This window comes from Nerophis ophidion, linkage group LG09 (assembly GCF_033978795.1).
Source record: "Nerophis ophidion isolate RoL-2023_Sa linkage group LG09, RoL_Noph_v1.0, whole genome shotgun sequence".
Classification (NCBI taxonomy): domain Eukaryota; kingdom Metazoa; phylum Chordata; class Actinopteri; order Syngnathiformes; family Syngnathidae; genus Nerophis; species Nerophis ophidion.
Genome location: NC_084619.1, coordinates 47,448,530 through 47,468,698, shown reverse-complemented (window position 1 = coordinate 47,468,698; position 20,169 = coordinate 47,448,530). Strand labels below are relative to the sequence as shown.

At 42.2% G+C, this 20,169-nt stretch overlaps 1 protein-coding gene across 3 annotated transcripts in view; it reads left to right on the top strand.

Moving 5' to 3' along the window:
• Nucleotides 1–20,169, top strand: part of ltbp1 (latent transforming growth factor beta binding protein 1) — a 288,869-nt gene that overhangs the window by 155,151 nt on the left and 113,549 nt on the right. For all 3 annotated transcript variants that reach the window (XR_009808158.1, XM_061911089.1, XM_061911090.1), the window contains exons 8-9: nucleotides 7,664–7,766; nucleotides 15,269–15,328. Coding sequence is in view for 2 of the 3 variants with exons in the window: in XM_061911089.1 (XP_061767073.1) it covers nucleotides 7,664–7,766; nucleotides 15,269–15,328 (163 nt within the window). In the remaining variant the exon portion in view is untranslated. The remainder of the gene's footprint in view (nucleotides 1–7,663; nucleotides 7,767–15,268; nucleotides 15,329–20,169) is intronic.

Genomic DNA, 20,169 nt, shown 5'->3' with positions numbered 1-20,169 from the left:
AAACGGAAATGCTGATTATCGGTCCTGCTAGACACCGACCTCTATTTAATAATACAACTTTAACATTTGACAACCAAATAATAAAACAAGGTGACTCGGTAAAAAATCTGGGTATTATCTTCGACCCACTCCTCTCTGAGCTGCAACCTTATCGTGGTAGAGGAGTTTGCGTGTCCCAATGATCCTAGGAGCTATGTTGTCCGGGGGCATAAAGCCCCCTGGTAGGGTCTCCCAAGGCAAACAGGTTCTAGGTGAGGGATCAGACAAAGAGCAGCTCGAAGACCTTTATGAAGATGAAAAACCATGGACCCAGATTTCCCTCGCCCGGACGCGGGTCACCGGGGCCCCCCTCTGGAGCCAGGCCCGGAGGTGGGGCACGATGGCGAGCGCCTGGTGGCCGGGCCTGTTCCCATGGGGCCCGGCCGGGCACAGCCCGAAGAGGCAACGTGGGTCACCCCTCCAATGGGCTCACCACCCATAGCAGGGGCCATAGAGGTCGGGTGCATTGTGAGCTGGGCGACAGCCGAAGGCAGGGCACTTGGCGGTCCGATCCTCGGCTACAGAAGCTAGCTCTTGGGACGTGGAACGTCACGTCACTGGGGGGAAAGAGCCTGAGCTAGTGCGCGAAGTCGAGAAATTCCGGCTGGATATAGTCGGACTCACTTCGACGCACAGCAAGGGCTCTGGAACCACTTCTCTCGAGAGGGATTGGACCCTCTTCCACTCTGGCGTTGCCGGCAGTGAGAGGCGACGGGCTGGAGTGGCAATTCTTGTTTCCCCCCGGCTCAAAGCCTGTACGTTGGAGTTCAACCCGGTGGACGAAAGGGTAGCCTCCCTCCGCCTTCGGGTGAGGGGACGGGTCCTGACTGTTGTTTGTGCTTATGCACCAAACAGCAGTTCAGAGTACCCACCCTTTTTGGGAACACTCGAGGGAGTACTGGAAAGTGCTCCCCCGGGTGATTCCCTTGTCCTACTGGGAGACTTCAACGCTCACGTTGGCAACGACAGTGAAACCTGGAGAGGCGTGATTGGGAAGAATGGCCGCCCGGATCTGAACCCGAGTGGTGTTTTGTTATTGGACTTTTGTGCTCGTCACAGTTTGTCGATAACAAACACCATGTTCAAACATAAGGGTGTCCATATGTGCACTTGGCACCAGGACACCCTAGGCCGCAGTTCCATGATCGACTTTGTAGTTGCGTCATCGGATTTGCGGCCTCATGTTTTGGACACTCGGGTGAAGAAAGGGGCGGAGCTTTCTACCGATCACCACCTGGTGGTGAGTTGGCTGCGATGGTGGGGGAGGATGCCGGACAGACCTGGGAGGCCCAAACGCATTGTGAGGGTCTGCTGGGAACGTCTGGCAGAGTCTCCTGTCAGACAAAGTTTCAATTCCCACCTCCGGAAGAACCTTGAACATGTCACGAGGGAGGTGCTGGACATTGAGTCCGAGTGGACCATGTTCCGCACCTCTATTGTCGAGGCGGCAGATCGGAGCTGTGGCCGCAAGGTAGTTGGTGCCTGTCGGGGCGGCAATCCTAAAACCCCTTGGTGGACACCAGCGGTGAGGGATGCCGTCAAGCTGAAGAAGGAGTCCTATCGGATCCTTTTGGCTCATAGGACTCCGGAGGCAGTGGACAGGTACCGACAGGCCAAGCGGTGTGCAGCTTCAGCGGTCGCGGAGGCAAAAACTCGGACATGGGAAGAGTTCGGGGAAGCCATGGAAAACGACTTCCAGACGGCTTCGAAGCGATTCTGGACCACCGTCCGCCGCCGCAGGAAGGGGAAGCAGTGCACTATCAACACCGTGTATGGTGCGGATGGTGTTCCGCTGACCTCGACTGCGGATGTTGTGGATAGGTGGAAGGAATACTTCGAAGACCTCCTCAATCCCACCAACACGTCTTCCTATGAAGAAGCAGTGCCTGGGGAATCTGTGGTGGACTCTCCTATTTCTGGGGCTGAGGTCGCTGAGGTAGTTAAAAAGCTCCTCGGTGGCAAGGCCCCAGGGGTGGACGAGATCCGCCCGGAGTTCCTTAAGGCTCTGGATGCTGTGGGGCTGTCTTGGTTGACAAGACTTTGCAGCATCGCGTGGACATCGGGGGCGGTACCTCTGGATTGGCAGACCGGGGTGGTGGTTCCTCTCTTTAAGAAGGGGGACCGGAGGGTGTGTTCCAACTATCGTGGGATCACACTCCTCAGCCTTCCCGGTAAGGTTTATTCAGGTGTACTGGAGAGGAGGCTACGTCGGATAGTCGAACCTCGGATTCAGGAGGAACAGTGTGGTTTTCGTCCTGGTCGTGGAACTGTGGACCAGCTCTATACTCTCGGCAGGGTTCTTGAGGGTGCATGGGAGTTTGCCTAACCAGTCTACATGTGCTTTGTGGACTTGGAGAAGGCATTCGACCGTGTCCCTCGGGAAGTCCTGTGGGGAGTGCTCAGAGAGTATGGGGTATCGGACTGTCTTATTGTGGCGGTCCGTTCCCTGTACGATCAGTGCCAGAGCTTGGTTCGCATTGCCGGCAGTAAGTCGAACACATTTCCAGTGAGGGTTGGACTCCGCCAAGGCTGTCCTTTGTCACCGATTCTGTTCATAACTTTTATGGACAGAATTTCTAGGCGCAGTCAAGGCGTTGAGGGGTTCCGGTTTGGTAACCGCAGGATTAGGTCTCTGCTTTTTGCAGATGATGTGGTCCTGATGGCTTCATCTGACCGGGATCTTCAGCTCTCGCTGGATCGGTTCGCAGCCGAGTGTGAAGCGACCGGAATGAGAATCAGCACCTCCAAGTCCGAGTCCATGGTTCTCGCCCGGAAAAGGGTGGAGTGCCATCTCCGGGTTGGGGAGGAGTCCCTGCCCCAAGTGGAGGAGTTCAAGTACCTAGGAGTCTTGTTCACGCGTGAGGGAAGAGTGGATCGTGAGATCGACAGGCGGATCGGTGCGGCGTCTTCAGTAATGCGGACGTTGTACCGATCCGTTGTGGTGAAGAAGGAGCTGAGCCGGAAGGCAAAGCTCTCAATTTACCGGTCGATCTACGTTCCCATCCTCACCTATGGTCATGAGCTTTGGGTCATGACCGAAAGGATAAGATCAAGGGTACAAGCGGCCGAAATGAGTTTCCTCCGCCGTGTGGCGGGGCTCTCCCTTAGAGATAGGGTGAGAAGCTCTGCCATCCGGGAGGAACTCAAAGTAAAGCCGCTGCTCCTCCACATCGAGAGGAGCCAGATGAGGTGGTTCGGGCATCTGGTCAGGATGCCACCCGAACGCCTCCCTCGGGATGTGTTTAGGGCACGTCCAACCGGTAGGAGGCCACGGGGAAGACCCAGGACACGTTGGGAAGACTATGTCTCCCGGCTGGCCTGGGAACGCCTCGGGATCCCCCGGGAAGAGCTAGACGAAGTGGCTGGGGAGAGGGAAGTCTGGGTTTCCCTGCTTAGGCTGTTGCCCCCGCGACCCGACCTCGGATAAGCGGAAGATGATGGATGGATGGATGGATCTTCGACCCAACTCTCTCCTTTGAGTCACACATTAAAAGCGTTACTAAAACGGCTTTCTTTCATCTCCTTAATATCGCTAAAATTCGCTCCATTTTGTCCACTAAAGACGTCGAGATCATTATCCATGTGTTTGTTACGTCTCGTCTCGACTACTGTAACGTATTATTTTCGGGTCTCCCCATGTCTAGCATTAAAAGATTACAGTTGGTACAAAATGCGGCTGCTAGACTTTTGATAAGAACAAGAAAGTTTGATCATATTACGCCTGTACTGGCTCACCTGCACTGGCTTCCTGTGCACTTAAGATGTGACTTTAAGGTTTTACTAATTACGTATAAAATACTACACGGTCTAGCTCCAGCCTATCTTGCCGATTGTATTGTACCATATGTCCCGGCAAGAAATCTGCGTTCAAAAGACACCGGCTTATTAGTGATTCCTAGAGCCCAAAAAAAGTCTGCGGGCTATAGAGCGTTTTCCGTTCGGGCTCCAGTACTCTGGAATGCCCTCCCGGTAACAGTTCGAGATGCTACCTCAGTAGAAGCATTTAAGTCTCACCTTAAAACTCATTTGTATACTCTAGCCTTTAAATAGACCTCCTTTTTAGACCAGTTGATCTGCCGCTTCATTTCTTTCTCCTATGTCCCCCCCTCCCTTGTGGAGGGGGTCTGGTCCGATGACCATGGATGAAGTACTGGCTGTCCAGAATCGAGACCCAGGATGGACCGCTCGTCGGGACCCAGGATGGACCGCTCGCCTGTATCGGTTGGGGACATCTCTACGCTGCTGATCCGCCTCCGCTTGAGATGGTCTCCTGTGGACGGGACTCTCGCTGCTCTCTTGGATCCGCTTGAACTGAACTCTCGCGGCTGTGTTGGAGCCACTATGGATTGAACTTTCACAGTATCATGTTAGACCCGCTCGACATCCATTGCTTTCGGTCCCCTAGGGGGGGTGGTTGCCCACATCTGAGGTCCTCTCCAAGGTTTCTCATAGTCAGCATTGTCACTGGCGTCCCAATGGATGTGAATTCTCCCTGCCCACTGGGTGTGAGTTTTCCTTGCCCTTTTGTGGGTTCTTCCGAGGATGTCGTAGTCGTAATGATTTGTGCAGTCCTTTGAGACATTTGTGATTTGGGGCTATATAAATAAACATTGATTGATTGATTGATTGACTAGAGAGGCAGATTCAAAGTCCAAAGGGTTTCATTTAGACAAAATGATGGATTAGGGCAAGGCGTCGTCGGCTGGAGTAGAGGTGCTTGGCAGGCAGGCAGCCTCGGAGGAGGTAGGCACTGGAGGCAGAGGAAAACAATGGTGGGTCGAGGAACAGGATACCAGTAGCAAAAATCACAAACGAAAGATCAACAAGATCATCAAAATACGAGAATTGGCGAGAAGCGTTACCACTTGGAGAGCTATGAAACGATCTGGCAGCGTTGTGTGAGGACACCAGGGCTTTTGTGGAGTGGAGGTGATTAGCTGATGGCAGGCAGGTGAGTGAGCTAATTAGCGCCAGGTGTGCCAGACTGGGAAGCCAGGAGCCCAAACTCCACCCACACATGACCACGCCCAGACAGACAAGACAGACACAAAACACTGCAGGTACTGTGACAGACACTTCCTTCATTTGTTACCAGATTCGCACCTTCTCTCTCGTATTACCTCTCGCACCGCACGCTAGCACCACAGCTAACTTTACCCATGCCGCTACCGCTCTGCTCCGCGAGAGCGTATGACGTTGCACTCGCAACAGTACGTGACGTATGTAACAAGGTGCGCTTGTTTTACGTCTCTGTGAGAAGCAGAGACAAGAAAGAGGGAGAAGAGCATTTAGTCTAATGCCCGCAGCTAAAAGCAACTGCTTGAGAGCGTATACTCGAGTATCACAATATTGTCATTTTCTATATCGCACAGATACAAACCCGCGATATATCGTGTATATTGGATATATCGCCCTGCCCTAGCTGTAAGTATACATGCGATGTAGTAACAGGCACATTTATAATAGCATCATGGACTGAACTTTCACATTATTAACTGTATCCACTCGGCATCCATTGCACCGGTCACTCAAGGGGGGGTCTCCACATCTGCGGTCCTTTTCAAATTTTCACGTAGTTTTCATTGGGTTGAGGTTTTTGTTTTGCCCTGATGTGGCATCTGAGCCGAGGATGTCGCTGTGGCTTGTGCAGCCCTTTGAGACATTTGTCATTAAGGGCTATATAAGAAAACCTTGATTGATTAGTTTATAATATGTATGTATTTTTATTATTTTAAGCATACCTGGCACATTTGTTTCAAAAACGTTTGCTTTTTTTCCCTTCATCACTGATTATTTCTCACTGCAGACTTCATGAAAACCAACAAACATAAAAAAACATCACTTACTGTACAATGTGTGCTGTCATTATGATGCTGACTGCTTGGATGTTCATCTACTGCCATTTAGGTGAAGAATTATTTATAACCCTCACTAAGAAAAGAGATGGGGGGTGTGGGGGGACCAAACGTCTTTGTGTGTCTCGCCAGTTTCGGGTACTACATGGCTGTCAAAGTGTACCAACTTGTCGGACTCCCTACTCAGAATTCTTCTGTCCAGACGAGATGCATGATTTATTATATACAATAAACTTACAGGGAGCAAGGAAACGAGAAAACAGCAGACCACTCGATGATGTAAAGATAGGGACACGCGGCAGTGATCACAGCACCGATATGAATAGATTGATTGATTGATTTAAACTTTTATTAGTAGATTGCACAGTTCAGTACTTGTTCTGTACAATTGACACTAAGTGGTAACACCCGAATAAGTTTTTCAACTTGTTTAAGTCGGGGTCCACGTTAATCAATTCATGGTAGTTTGTGTGCGTGAGCGCTTATAATAAACATATAAATAATACTTGGTAATACTTGAGTAGGGCAGCACGGTGGTAGAGGGGTAAGTGCATCTGCCTCACAATACGAAGGTCCTGAGTAGTCCTGGGTTCAATCCCGGGCTTGGTATCTTTCTGTGTGGAGTTTGCATGCGTGGGTTCCCGCCGGGTACTCTGGCTTCTTCCCATCTCCAAAAACATGCAACTGGGGATAGGTTGATTGGCAACACTAAAAAAATGGTCCCTAGTGTGTGAATGTGTGAATGTTGTCTGTCTATCCGTGTTGGCCCTGCGATGAGGTGGCGACTTGTCCAGGGTGTACACCGCCTTCCGCCCGGATGCAGCTGAGATGGGCTCCGGCGACCCCAAAAGGGACAAGCGGTACAAAATGGATGGATGGATGGAATACTGGATGGAGTATTGTTGGCGCTTTTTGAATGGTCATTTATTTGATTTAATGGGAGTAATAGAGGAGCTCCCATTGGCTCTGCGGTAAGCGGACTTTTATTGACTTTAATTTACAAGTTAGATAGAATGCATAGAAAAAAATCCATCCGTCATGATGTCATTCATGATTGTGAACGATCGATTTCCCAAAAAGTGCAGTTCCCATTTTGGATAAACCCAGCATAGAAATATATGCTGGTAATACATTTGAAAGCATGGACTCAAATGTCCCCCACTGTACACTGTATACTGTAACTATTACTACTACTGTTAGAAAGGTTTTGATCAAAGGACAATTTTCAAACAGAAAACTATAGTAGGTATGAATAAATAAAAACAACACTAACCTATTTATTATAACCTTCTTTTGAATGAACATATGCTTTCCTAAAGTTCAAGTGTTAATTGTTTTTGGCGACACCTAGTGGCCTCAGCAATTCATTAAGCTAAGCTCACGACGCAGTAAGTTGAATGATACGGACACGTTTGTTACTGAATACTTTCTAATACGCATCTGCCTTGGAGTCTTTGTCTGTGTAAGTGATATGCAACTATGATTATTTGACACTTGTTTATATTGACAAATGTGCTGTTTTAGACGATATATTTTGTAATTATGGACACTTACTACATAAGTCTAGCTTGTGCGCTATTTTGTGCTTACTGTTTTGTAGCTGCTAGCTGCTTGTAGCCTATAGCCAACCATGTTTACCTTTTGTATATGACTTGACTAAAATACAAGAAAAGACAAAACTTCTGAAACATTTACTTTTGTAGTTGTTAAACTTCTTATATCACGCATTTTACAAACAGTTATTGTACTTGTCCCTGTGTGTGTTTTAGTGTGGAAAGGCTCTACCAGGTCTGACGAAGCAGGAGCAGTGCTGTGGTACCATTGGGACATCATGGGGCTTCCACAAATGCCAGAAATGTCCAAAGAAAACATGTAAGTGCGGTCACTTTTAACATACACCATCAGGTGTGAGCAATCATACTACTAAGTAACCAATTTAATTATTGTATTTTTGATACACTCAGCTTGAACATTTGTTGTTGTGTTCATGCAATACTTATTTTCTAAAAGTTTGGTGTTCTTTATAAAAGACACACCAAAATTGTGATGTTTGGTGATGCAAGCACCAAATAAATAGATGTATTCAATTTCCAATGGGCGACTTTAATTAGAGATGCAAGTGTTGTAAATTACAAGATCCGCCACAGAACCAATTAAGCTTGTAAATTGATGTACAACTGGTGTTAAAGGGGAACATTATCACCAAACCTATGTAAGCGTCAATATATACCTTAATGTTGCAGAAAAAATACCATATATTTTTCTAACTGATTTCCAAACTCTAAATGGGTGAATTTTGGCGAATTAAACGCCTTTCTATTTATCGCTCTCGGAGCGATGACGTCAGAACGTGACGTCACCTAGGTAATAAAGCCGCCATTTTCTCAAACACATTACAAACACCGCGTCTCAGCTCTGTTATTTTCCGTTTTTTCGACTATTTTCTGGAACCTTGGAGACATCATGCTTCGTCGGTGTGTTGTCGGAGGGTGTAACAACACTTACTGGGAGGAATTCAAGTTGCACCACTGCCCCAAAGATGCGAAAGGGGCAAGAAATTGGACGAAATGTGTTCAAAATACGAGGGTGTGGGGAAAGCCGACAAAATGGTCAGTCGTTTGTTCCGCACACTTTACCGACGAAAGCTATTCTACTGCAGAGATGGCAAGATTGTGTGGATATCCTGCAACACTCAAAGCAGATGCATTTCCAACGATAAAGTCAAAGAAATCTTCCGCCAGACCCCCGTTGAATGTGCCGGAGTGTCTGCACATTTTACTGGTGATGCTAAGGCAGACATGGCACAGAGATGTATGGATAACCTGCACATGCATTTGCAATGATGAAGTCAACGAAATCACAAAGGTGAGTTTTGTTGATGTTGTTGACTTATGTGCTAGTCAGACATATTTAGTCGCGGCATGACTGCCAGCTAATCGATGCTAACATGCTATTTAGGCTAACTGTATGTACATTTCAAACTATATTTACATCCTGCGTTTCCCTCCACCCACATTTAATGCCAAACAAACACTTACCAATCGATGGATTTAAGTTGATCTAGTGTCACAAGATGCGAAACGTCCAATCGTTGGTCTGCACATTTTACCGGTGATGCTAAGGCAAACATGGCCGAAAAGCGTCAATAGCTATTCGCTCAATAGCTTCAGTTTCTACTTCAATTTCGTTTTCGCTATCTGCCTCCATACTCCAACCATCCGTTTCAATACATTCGTAATCTGTTGAATCGTTTAAGCGGCTGAAATCCGAGTCTGAATCTGGGCTAATGTCGCTATATCTTGCTGTGCTATCCGTATTGGCATCACTGGATGACGGCTTCACAGATAGCGAAAATCAGGCACTTTAAAGCTTTTTTTAGGGATATTCCGGCATGGGCAGAAATTTTTTAAAAACTTCAAAAAATAAAATAAGCCACTGGAAACTGATTTTTATTGGTTTTAACCCTTCTGAAATTGTGTTAATGTTCCCCTTTAAACTACAGGTACTGGAGGGCACCTGGAAAGAAGGGTAAAATGTGGGAGGGTTGAGCAGTAAAGTATGTTTCTTTGTCACTACCTAATAATGGCAATGAACACTCCCATTTTGCCTTGATTATTGAATTAATAAAAAAAATGAACTTAATTTTTAACAATCAATTAAATGGATGAATTTGCCCATCAGAACTTGACATCAAACAAAAATGTACATTGTTGTGGAAAACAGAACTATCAAGGTATGTAAGAATTGAAACGGTGACCCTTCGGTCAGTGGTTGACTTTTGTGTTCAATTCCCACTCAGTGGCATTGTTAAGTGATGTCGGTGTCTACCAGGTGCGCTGTGAATGATGGCGACCAGTCAATGCTTACATCAGGGCTCCCACCTATCAAAGTCAAGACACCGCTTCACCATCTGGTATCTTTCCATGTGCAACTTGCATGTCCAGCGACATCCAGCCAAGCTGCTCAAGCCGACACCTCGCATTACTTTTAGAACACGTTAGGCTTTCCTCGCTTTGAAAACAAATCCTGACAGCACCATTAAGCTGTGGGGTTTTCATTCACAAAAGTGACGTGATCAAGAAAAAATACGACCATATAGGGAAAATGTAATTCAAAACATTTGTACTTGGGCACCACACAAAAACGTTGTCAGCATATTGGTATGAATTATGGATGGGATTGAGCAAATAAGTCAAACAATGTACTGAGAAAAGCCAGTTTTAGATACAGAACAGAAAAATACATTTACTGGAAAGAATGCTGAACCACAGTGTGTGATATCATTCATCCTGAGTTCCTTATTTATTATTGTATGATTTAATAGGGTCTATCAGTATGATTTATATATTGGTTAACAATTAGGGGTGTTCCGATCTGGTATTGATATCAGATATCTGTCCGATATCGGCAAAAAAAAAAAAAGTATCTGATGATATCTCTGATTTAACCTCCGATTCAAGCAGTCTTGCAGTGTGTCTCTGACTGGACAGTCAGTTGACATCTTAATGTCTTCCAATAAGCACACAAGGTTGGTCTTTTTTTGTATTTATTCAATTAATTTACAAAAAGTAAACATGGTATACTACTGGGCTTCTAAACTGGACATACATAATAAGTGTCCCTATTTGAACAATATTACAGTCTAAAACAGCACATTTTTTAACATAAACAAGTAACAAATAATTATAGTTGCATATTACTTACACATACAAAGTCTCGAAGGAAGAAGCATTATAGAAAGTATCCAGTAACAAACGTGTCCGCATCATTCAATTTATTGCATCATGAGCTTAATGTAATTCTTTTTTGTGGCCACTAGTTGTCACCAAAAGAGTAATTACCATTCCAACCTCAAGACAGCATGAGTCCATTCCAGACAGTTGATAATAAATCGTTGTTTTTTTCATACCCACTATTGTTCTCTGTTTGGTTAATTTTACTTGATCAAACCTTTTTTAACAATCCACACTAGAAAAATATTAAAAGTGTGTCTGATTTATGCTGGTATCGAATCAATATAGGTATGGGCCAATACTCAAGGCTTCAATATCGGTATTGTATTTGAAGAGAAATAGTTGTATCGAGTCACCCCTAATTATTATCATTGTCTATGTCAGTTTTATTTATGTTATACTCTGCATTTATCATTTTAATATACAATGCGTATGTTAGTTGGACTTACTGTTTACTTTTACAGTAATTACTTTCTACTTAATGAAGTTATAGTTATCATACATCTTGTCTTTATTATTACTGCATACTATTATGTTTTTTAGCTGTTAAAAATGTGTTAATCTCTGGAAGTTAGTAAATGATCAAGAGGATTAGGAGTAAATATGCTTTATAGGTAACCAATACCAATACATTCCCAACATTTATAAAATGTTTAAAGTTAAAAAAGACTCTGTAGAACTAATATTACTGTTGTAAAACTGTCAATGATGTGTGATCTGGAGAGGCATAACAAAAGAATAATGATTACAAAATAAAAAGGAATATTTTTCCACTGATCTGTTAGAAATGTATTTTCTGTGTGCGGCAATGTGCCAGTTAGCATCAGCAACAAGTCAAGTGCAATAGGGTGTTTTCTTTATTTTCATGCTTCGCTGAATGAATGTGGGGGCCCAGATGGAGGATTATACATCCAAGCTCAAATCTTTCTTCAAACTGGAATTTCAAACAAAACAGAAGGTGATCATATTTTTAACCTCTCAATGAGCAGCTTATCAGATTGACTTCGCAGCAGCTTGTTCGCAAAGTAGCGAACCATGAATTGATTAACGTGGACCCCGATTTAAACAAGTTGAAAAACTTATTCGGGTGTTACCATTTAGTGGTCAATTGTATGGAATATCTACTGAACTGTGCAATCTACTAATAAATGTATCAATCAATCAATTCAATATTTTCTATAACATTGAATTATTAATGTTTTAGGATTTGAATGTAACCTTACCTTCAAAAGCAAAACAAAAAATGGAAAAACTATTTTGTATTCATGTTTTACACGTTTTTTACCACACAAACTTTAAGGTAGACACAAGATTTAACACTGTTACAAATATGTGCCAGACTGTGAACCCACACCAAACAAGAATAACAAACACATTTCAGGAGAACATCCGCATCGTAATACAACATAAACACACCAGAACAATTACCCAAAATCCCATGCAGACCTAACATTTCCGGGCTACAATATACACACCCCTGCTACCACCAACCCCCCGCACCCCCACCGTCCCTACTTACGTCGGTTGAGGTGTTGTATATTGTAGCCCTGCAAGGTGTTCTGGGTATTTGTTCTCTTGTGTTTAAGTTGTGTTAGGGTGCGGAAATTCTCCCAAAAAGTGTTTGTCATTCTTGTTCTGTGTGGGTTCATAGTGTGGCACATATTTGTAACAGTGTTAAAGTTGTTTATACGACCACTCTCAGTGTGACCTGTATGGCTGTTGAACAAGTACGTCTTGCAGCCACTGACGTTGTTCTGCACAAGTCTCACACTACATGATACATTGGTTGTGTGATATAAAAGCGTGCGCGATGACATGTAGCCGAGCAGTGGTCTTCTTTTGGGGGTGCGCGGACCCCTGGTGGTACGGGAAGGTGTGCCAAGGGACAAGTGAGATTTATTAAAACATTCTAAAAAACAGCAGCAATACATAAATCCTTTATACATGTCCATCCATCCATCCATCCATCATCTTCCGCTTATCCGAGGTTGGGTCGCGGGGGCAGCAGCCTAAGCAGGGAAGCCCAGACTTCCCTATCTCCAGCCACTTCGTCTAGCTCTTCCCGGGGGATCCCGAGGCGTTCCCAGGCCAGCCGGGAGACATAGTCTTCCCAACGTGTCCTGGGTCTTCCCCGTGGCCTCCTACCAGCTGGACGTGCCCTAAACAGATCCCTAGGGAGGCGTTCGGGTGGCATCCTGATCAGATGCCCGAACCACTTCATCTGGCTCCTCTCGATGTGGAGGAGCAGCAGCTTTACGTTGAGCTCCTCCCGGATGGCAGAGCTTCTCACCCTATCTCTAAGGGAGAGCCCCGCCACATGTGTTTATTGAATAAAACATCAATGAAGTATGAAAGTAAGTTCATAAACTGTGGAAAAATAATACAACAATCCAACATTCAGTGTTGACAGCTAGACTTTTTGTGGACATGTTCCATAAATTTTGATGTTAAAGATTTCTTTTTTTGTGAAGAAATGTTTAGAATTAAGTTGATGAATCCAGATGGATCTCTATTACAATCCCCAAAGAGGGCACTTTAAGTTGATGATTACTTTTATGTGTAGAAATCTTTATTTATAATTGAATCACTTGTTCATTTTTCAACAAGTTTTTGTTATTTTTATATCTTTTTTTCCAAGTAGTTCAAGAAAGACCACTACAAATTTGCAATATTTTGCACTTTTATACAATTTAATAAATCAGAAACTGATTACATAGTGCTGTATTTTACTTCTTTATCTCGTTTTTCCAACAAAAAATGCTTTGCTCGGATTAGGGGTACTTGGATTAAAAAAATTATCACAGGGGGTACATCACTGAAAAAAGGTTGAGAACCACTGTTGTAGAGGACGCTAAAGGCAGTGCAGTCACGGCAGCCCTTAGTAATGTCGGCCGGGTGAAAATTGGGACAAATTGGCGAGAATGGTTGCACCGGTAGATTGTCGGGAGGTGCACTGAAATTCAGGAGTCTCCCGGAAAAATCGTGAGGATTGGCAAGTATGTTGCTAGGGCGGGAAAGCCATTCATAGAAGGTGAATTAATTAAAAAGTGCATGTTAGATTCTTTTAAGAGACCTTTTCTTGTGGCCCAGCTTTACCCAGTTTCTGCATCCAGTGGCCCCCAGGTAAATTGAGTTTGAGACCCCTGATCTAGATGAATAAATCTCTTGTAAATGTAATTGTAGATGAGACTAAAATTTGTAGCAGAAATCAGCTGCAATATTTTTTTTTCATTAGTATCACGATCACAGCAGCACGGCACTCGTTGTGTCACTCAAATACGTTATGTAGCGATGCACAAATAAGTCCAACTTTGTCTTTCACGGACCGCTCAGATGTGAAGAGATGGTGTACCTCGAATCTTTCCTTCACTAAATACTGTGAGTGTCAAGTGAAGTGAGGTCTAGCGAGCTGTAACCTCTTGGTGATGATAAATGATTTAAATCATTGAAAAATATATTTATCTTAAAAATGTATACATCCACTCTATCCCATTTCAAAAAATGTTTCCATGATCGCTTTTATATTTGCCTCTAAACCTTTCAAAATACCCCCAAATCGGCACTGATTCAGGTAAATAAACAGTAGTCTGATGGGACTCTAGACCAGGGGTGTCAAACTCAAATACAGAGTGGGCCAAATTTCTAAACTGAGCAAAGCCACGGGCCAAAGTTGAACAACTTAACCTTTTAATAGGGACCCAAACAAGTTTTGCATTGAATATTGAACAAGCAAGGCTTATTTAACTTTATAGTGACATGCAAAATCGAGTTTTGTTGGTAGCGGGGGTGTATTTTGTAGCGTCCCGGAAGAGTTAGTGCTGCAAGGGTTTTCTGGGTAATTGTTCTGTTGTGTTTATGTAGTGTTACGGTGCGGATGTCATTCTTGTTTGGTGTGGGTTCACAGTGTGGTGTAACAGTGTTAAAGTTGTTTATACGGCCACCCTCAGTGTGACCTGTATGGCTGTTGACCAAGTATGCTTTGCAGTCACTTGTGTGTTTGTAGAAGCCGCATATATTACGTGACTGGGCCGGCACGCTGTTTGTATGGAGGAAAAGCGGACGTGACGACAGGTTGTAGAGGATGCTAAAAGCAGTACCTTTAAGGCACGCCCCCAATATTGTTGTCTGGGTGGAAATTCGGGAGAATGGTTGCCCTGGGAGATTTTCGGGGGGGGCACTGAAATTTGTGATTCTCCTTGAAAAATCGGGACGGTTGGCAAGTATGAGAATTAGCGTTGAATGCGGTGATACAGCAGCACTGCCACTGTATAATACCGGCGGGCCAGCTCTAATGTTAATTTATTATTGCCTCAAGAGCCAAATGAAATTACACGGCGGGCCAAATTTGGCCCGCGGGCCAGAGTTTGACACCCATGCTCTAGACCATCTCTTGAAACCCAGAAGTTCCCAGATGTGCCTTTAGGTCATCTGATTGCAACCCAGTTATACAATATTTCATCCATCAATCCATCCATCCATTTTCTACCACCTGTCCCTTTCGGGGTACACCCTGGACAAGTCGCCACCTCATCGCAGTCCGTCAATAATACCAACATTATTTTATTTTAGGATACTTTATGGGTGGTTTATGAAATGTTTGAATGAAATTCCTAATGTTTGTTCTTGGCGTTCTCCCAACAGCTATTCCTCTGATCGACTGTCCTCAGGGTTACAAGAGAATCAACAGCACTCATTGCCAAGGTAACACTGTTAAATTGTATTTATTAATTTAAATTATATGCATTCCAATTTTTCACTCAGTTTATCTGGTAATTTCTTGATTAGAATGCAATAAATGAAAAAAAAAAAAAAAAAAACATTCTACAAAACCCAAAACCAGTGAAGTTGGCACATTGTGTAAATTGTAAATAAAAACAGAATACAATGATTGGCAAATACTTTCCAACTTATATTCAAATGAATACACTGCAAAGACAAGATATTTAATGTTAGAACTGAGAAACTTGTTTTTTTTCTTTTCAAATAATCATTTACTTAGAATTTAATTGCAGCAATGCATCGCAAAAAACTTGGCACAGGGGCATTTTCACCACTGTGTTACATGGCCTTTCCTTTTAACAACACTCAGTAAGCGTCTGGGAGCTCAGGAGAAATTTTTTTTTAAGCTTTTCAAGTGGAATTCTTTCACATTCTTTCTTGATGTACAGCTTAAGTTGTTCAACAGTCTCCATTGTCGTATTTGACGCCTCATAATGCACCTCACAATTTCAATGGGAGACAGGTCTTGACTGCAAGCAGGCCAGTCTAGTACCCACACTCTTTTACTACAAAGGTGGTAAACTACAATGTCAGACAAGCAGCAATCTACAATCTTCACTATTAATTACTAAATTATCAATCAATCAATCAATGTTTACTTTTATAGCCCTAAATCATGATTGTCTCAAAGGGCTGCACAAGCCACTACATCCTCGGCTCAGATCCCACATAAATGTTATGAATGTTTAAGCAGCTAATTTACATTAAGAATTTACAAACGTTTGTAGCGTGTTATTGTTTTTTTTTTAATTTTATAACACATATTGTAACTTCTGAATGCTATAATGATACCTTATCTTCTAATGATAATAATGCTAAAAGCCACCAAGTGGCTCATGGTGATGGCATAGTGGGAAACTAGGTGCATCTTATTTCTGAAGGGGTGCTTTCCATCATTCTGTTTAAAAAAGTTAGGTCGATGGCAGTGCTATCCAAACTTTTTGATTCATGGAGCCGCATTGGGTTAAAAACATTTGGCTTGGGGCCAAAAGCCAACTGCATGTAAAGCAATGGTTCTCAGACTTTTTCTGTCAGGCCCCTTTCAGATGAAAAAAATATTTGGGCCCCTCCTCACACCAACACAAGTCACAAGAGTCCCATAATTAGTCAAGTTTACATTTATTGACATAACATAAATGTCAGGACGTGGACTATAGCAGGGTTTGTTTTCCCGAGATGCAAAGAAATTGGAGCGGACATGACGTAAAGGTAGGGACATGATTTAATTTTTACTATAAAAATTAAACAAAAGGCGCGCACAAGGCAGAGAACAAATTTGGCTTTGAAAACCATAAACTAGCACTTGGGCAAAAGCTATGGACATGAAAACAAAAACACTTACTGTGACAAAAAATAGACAAAACTCACTTAGCATGGAACTATGGCAGCATGGGTAACATTGATAGCAGAAGTCCAACAGAGTTATTGTCGCCACACAGACCAACAGAAAAAGACAGGCTTTAAATTCCAGTGAAATGATTGGTGACAGGTGTGTGAGTCCAAACGTGGAACAGGTGAAACTAATGGGTAACAATGGAAACAAGACAAGGGAGTGAAAAAGCAGGAACTAAAAAGAGTCCAAAAACCAAACAGAACATAACTTAAACAAAACATGATCCCAGACATGACATAAATGTATTTTTTTTAAAAGATAAAACATCTTAAAGTATTGAACTCACTTTACAATCTGTGCAAAAAATTAAAAAAAATGCACCCGTTTGGTAAAAAGATGAACAGTTACCTTGCTAAAAAAAAAGATTTTTCACAGGATTAGTGATGAGCCCGTTTTGCACTGCACATTTTTTCAAAGCGGGTTTGCAGGCTTGATACTGCCACTCTTAAATCATGCTCAACATTTAGTTGAGATTAAAAATTAGGGTAGCTACCTACTTTCTGATATTCAGCGCAGTTTGTGTCTTCTGCTTTCTGACTTGCAGTGGGCGTGACTCGCGGTGGGTGAGCGGGACAGCGCGATTTGTTCATTACTGTACGTCAGCATACAGACAAAGGGTTAAGGTGTAGAGTTAGGATTTAGCCTAAGTCTTTAGTATGAGGACCAGGTTAGTGAAATCACAGAAATACCACAAGAATACAGTCAGTACGAACAATTGAATGTGATTGTGTAAGTGTTCATTTAGTTCATGAAAAAGCCCGTACAGACTGAAGTCACTTTTACCAAATAGTTCAGACCTCCACATGAATTTATGGCAGGTTTCCTGGAAACAACAGCAGTTTGTTGAGTTTGCTTTCACCAGATACTTTGATTGAACGAGCCTGTCTTTAAATGTTATTAAACTTCCAAAAAAGAATGCAGTTGTAAATAGTATAAGTTGTTCTTATTTAACAAATTCACAGATTTTGATCAATGCCAGCTACAGGGTTTATGTTGAAATGGAAACTGTGTCAACACTGTGGGCAGCTATAGATGTACGTGTATGTGCAAACCTGGCTACATACCCAACCCTACGCTCACCACATGCATATGTAAGTTCAACAACAACCTCCACTCTTGCAAGTATGTATCCATGAATACGTGGTCCAAACTTGCAAGGTTCTTCCGATCTTAAAGCGGAAGTTGCACCTTTTTTGGAATTATGCCCATCGTTCACAATCATTACTTAAGACATGACAATGGATGTTATTTTAGTTTTTTCTTTTGCATTCTAAATAATTGGATTCTAAATAAATTTAATTAAAAGTCTGCTTACAATGCCCTTAAAAAACATCCAAAAACCTCAGTTGAAGTTTTATAAATTGTACGAGCATATGTGTAATGTAGTAACGGATACATTTATAATAACATTTAATATTTACATATTTTGATAGTTTTAAGCATACCTGGTGCATTTATTTCTAAAACACATTAAGACTTTTGCTTTGTTTTTTCTTCATCACCGATTATTACTCACTGCAGACTTTTGTGGGAGCCAACAAACATAATAAAACATCACTTACTGTGCAATGTTTGCTGTCATTAAGATGCCGACTGCGTCAATGTTCATATATTCCCATTTAGATAAAGAATGCCTCATAGTCCTCACAAAGAAATAGATAGAAATAGATCATCTACGTTAGCGCTTATAATAACAATATCAGTAATACTTGGTTGATATTCAAGTCACAAAATATAAATACGGTATTGTTGGCAGTTTTTGATTGTTTACAAAATAGTGAAGCTTCTAATGGCTCCACTATAAGTGGACTTTTATTCACATTTATTTAATATTTAGAATGCATAAAAAAATCCATCAGTCGTCATAATGATTGTGAACGACAAACAAATTTCCCCAAAAAAGTGCATTTTAAGATAAATATATTTAATTTAACTATACAGTATTTTGTGTGACGGTGCTGGCTAGGTTTTCAATGCTGACAGAGACATGAGTCATGAATGTTGTTCAACACATTTTTTTTTAACAGATTTTAAAAACGAGTAAGTGCGGAAATATAAAAATGTTGAAAACAACTGTTGTTTATATATCTGGAAACTCATAACAAATCAAATATGAGTTTCCAGATAGAAGTAGATTCTACGCTTTACGGCCAGGAAACAACACCTACAAGGAACAGAGCAGCGAAGCAGTTAAGAAGACACCTGGAGAAACATTAGCGAAAGGTAACGACCAAAACCTACAAGTAACAAAGACTGAACAAATACAACTACAACACAAATCGAGCTAGTAGCAAGTAGTGATGGGAAACTAGATTCCTTTTAAGTGACTCTAGTTTTCGGTGTCACTCACTGAAGTGAATCAGGTCCTAGATTTACCTTCGTCGTACAAACTCACACATGCGCCCCAAGTAAACTGGCATTTAGGACATGAAGCTCATGTCGCTGTTGAGTTTCCAGTGATTCCTTTATGATAATGGAGTAGTGATAGATACTGAATTTGGTAGATGGATAGATAAATAGATAGATAGATAAATAGATAGATAGATAGATAGATAGATAGATAGATAGATGGATAGATAGATAGATAGATAGATAGATGGATGGATAGATAGATAGATAGATAGATAGATAGATAGATAGATGGATGGATGGATAGATAGATAGATAGATAGATAGATAGATAGATAGATAGATGGATGGATGGATGGATGGATGGATGGATGGATGGATGGATGGATGGATGGATGGATAGATAGATAGATAGATAGATAGATAGATAGATAGATAGATAGATAGATAGATAGATAGATAGATAGATAGATAGATAGATAGATAGATAGATAGATAGATAGATAGATAGATAGATAGATAGATAGATAGTACTGTTGTATGTAGCGACCAAAGTCCGTTGGTATAAACAAATGTTTAAGATGGACAAACATAGGAAAACGTTTGCAACTTGTGAATGAAATAAATGCTACTAATATTAGTTGTAATCAACTGCAATACTATAGTAATTTGACAATGAACACTGAGTAATTACTTTTACTGCCATCTAGTGTCTACTTTTAACTGTGGTTGAAAAAAAAAAAGAGAGTCAAAAATGCAGTAATTTTTTTTCCAATTTTTGTTGTAATCCTGTGCATTTTAAGGTTAAGGTTACCAGGAACACCTAAAGGGGCTGTTTGCAACATTTACACAGATGCCTAGAGAACGCTGACATATTTTGGTCATTATATCCCGCCCCCTTATGGCTTCTATAATGGTACGACGTACACGTAAAACATGCACGTACATTGGCTTTTGGTGTTGCCAGTTTTATAATAGCACTTTGAATTGTTAGTGTTAATTGTCGTTGAATGTATATTCA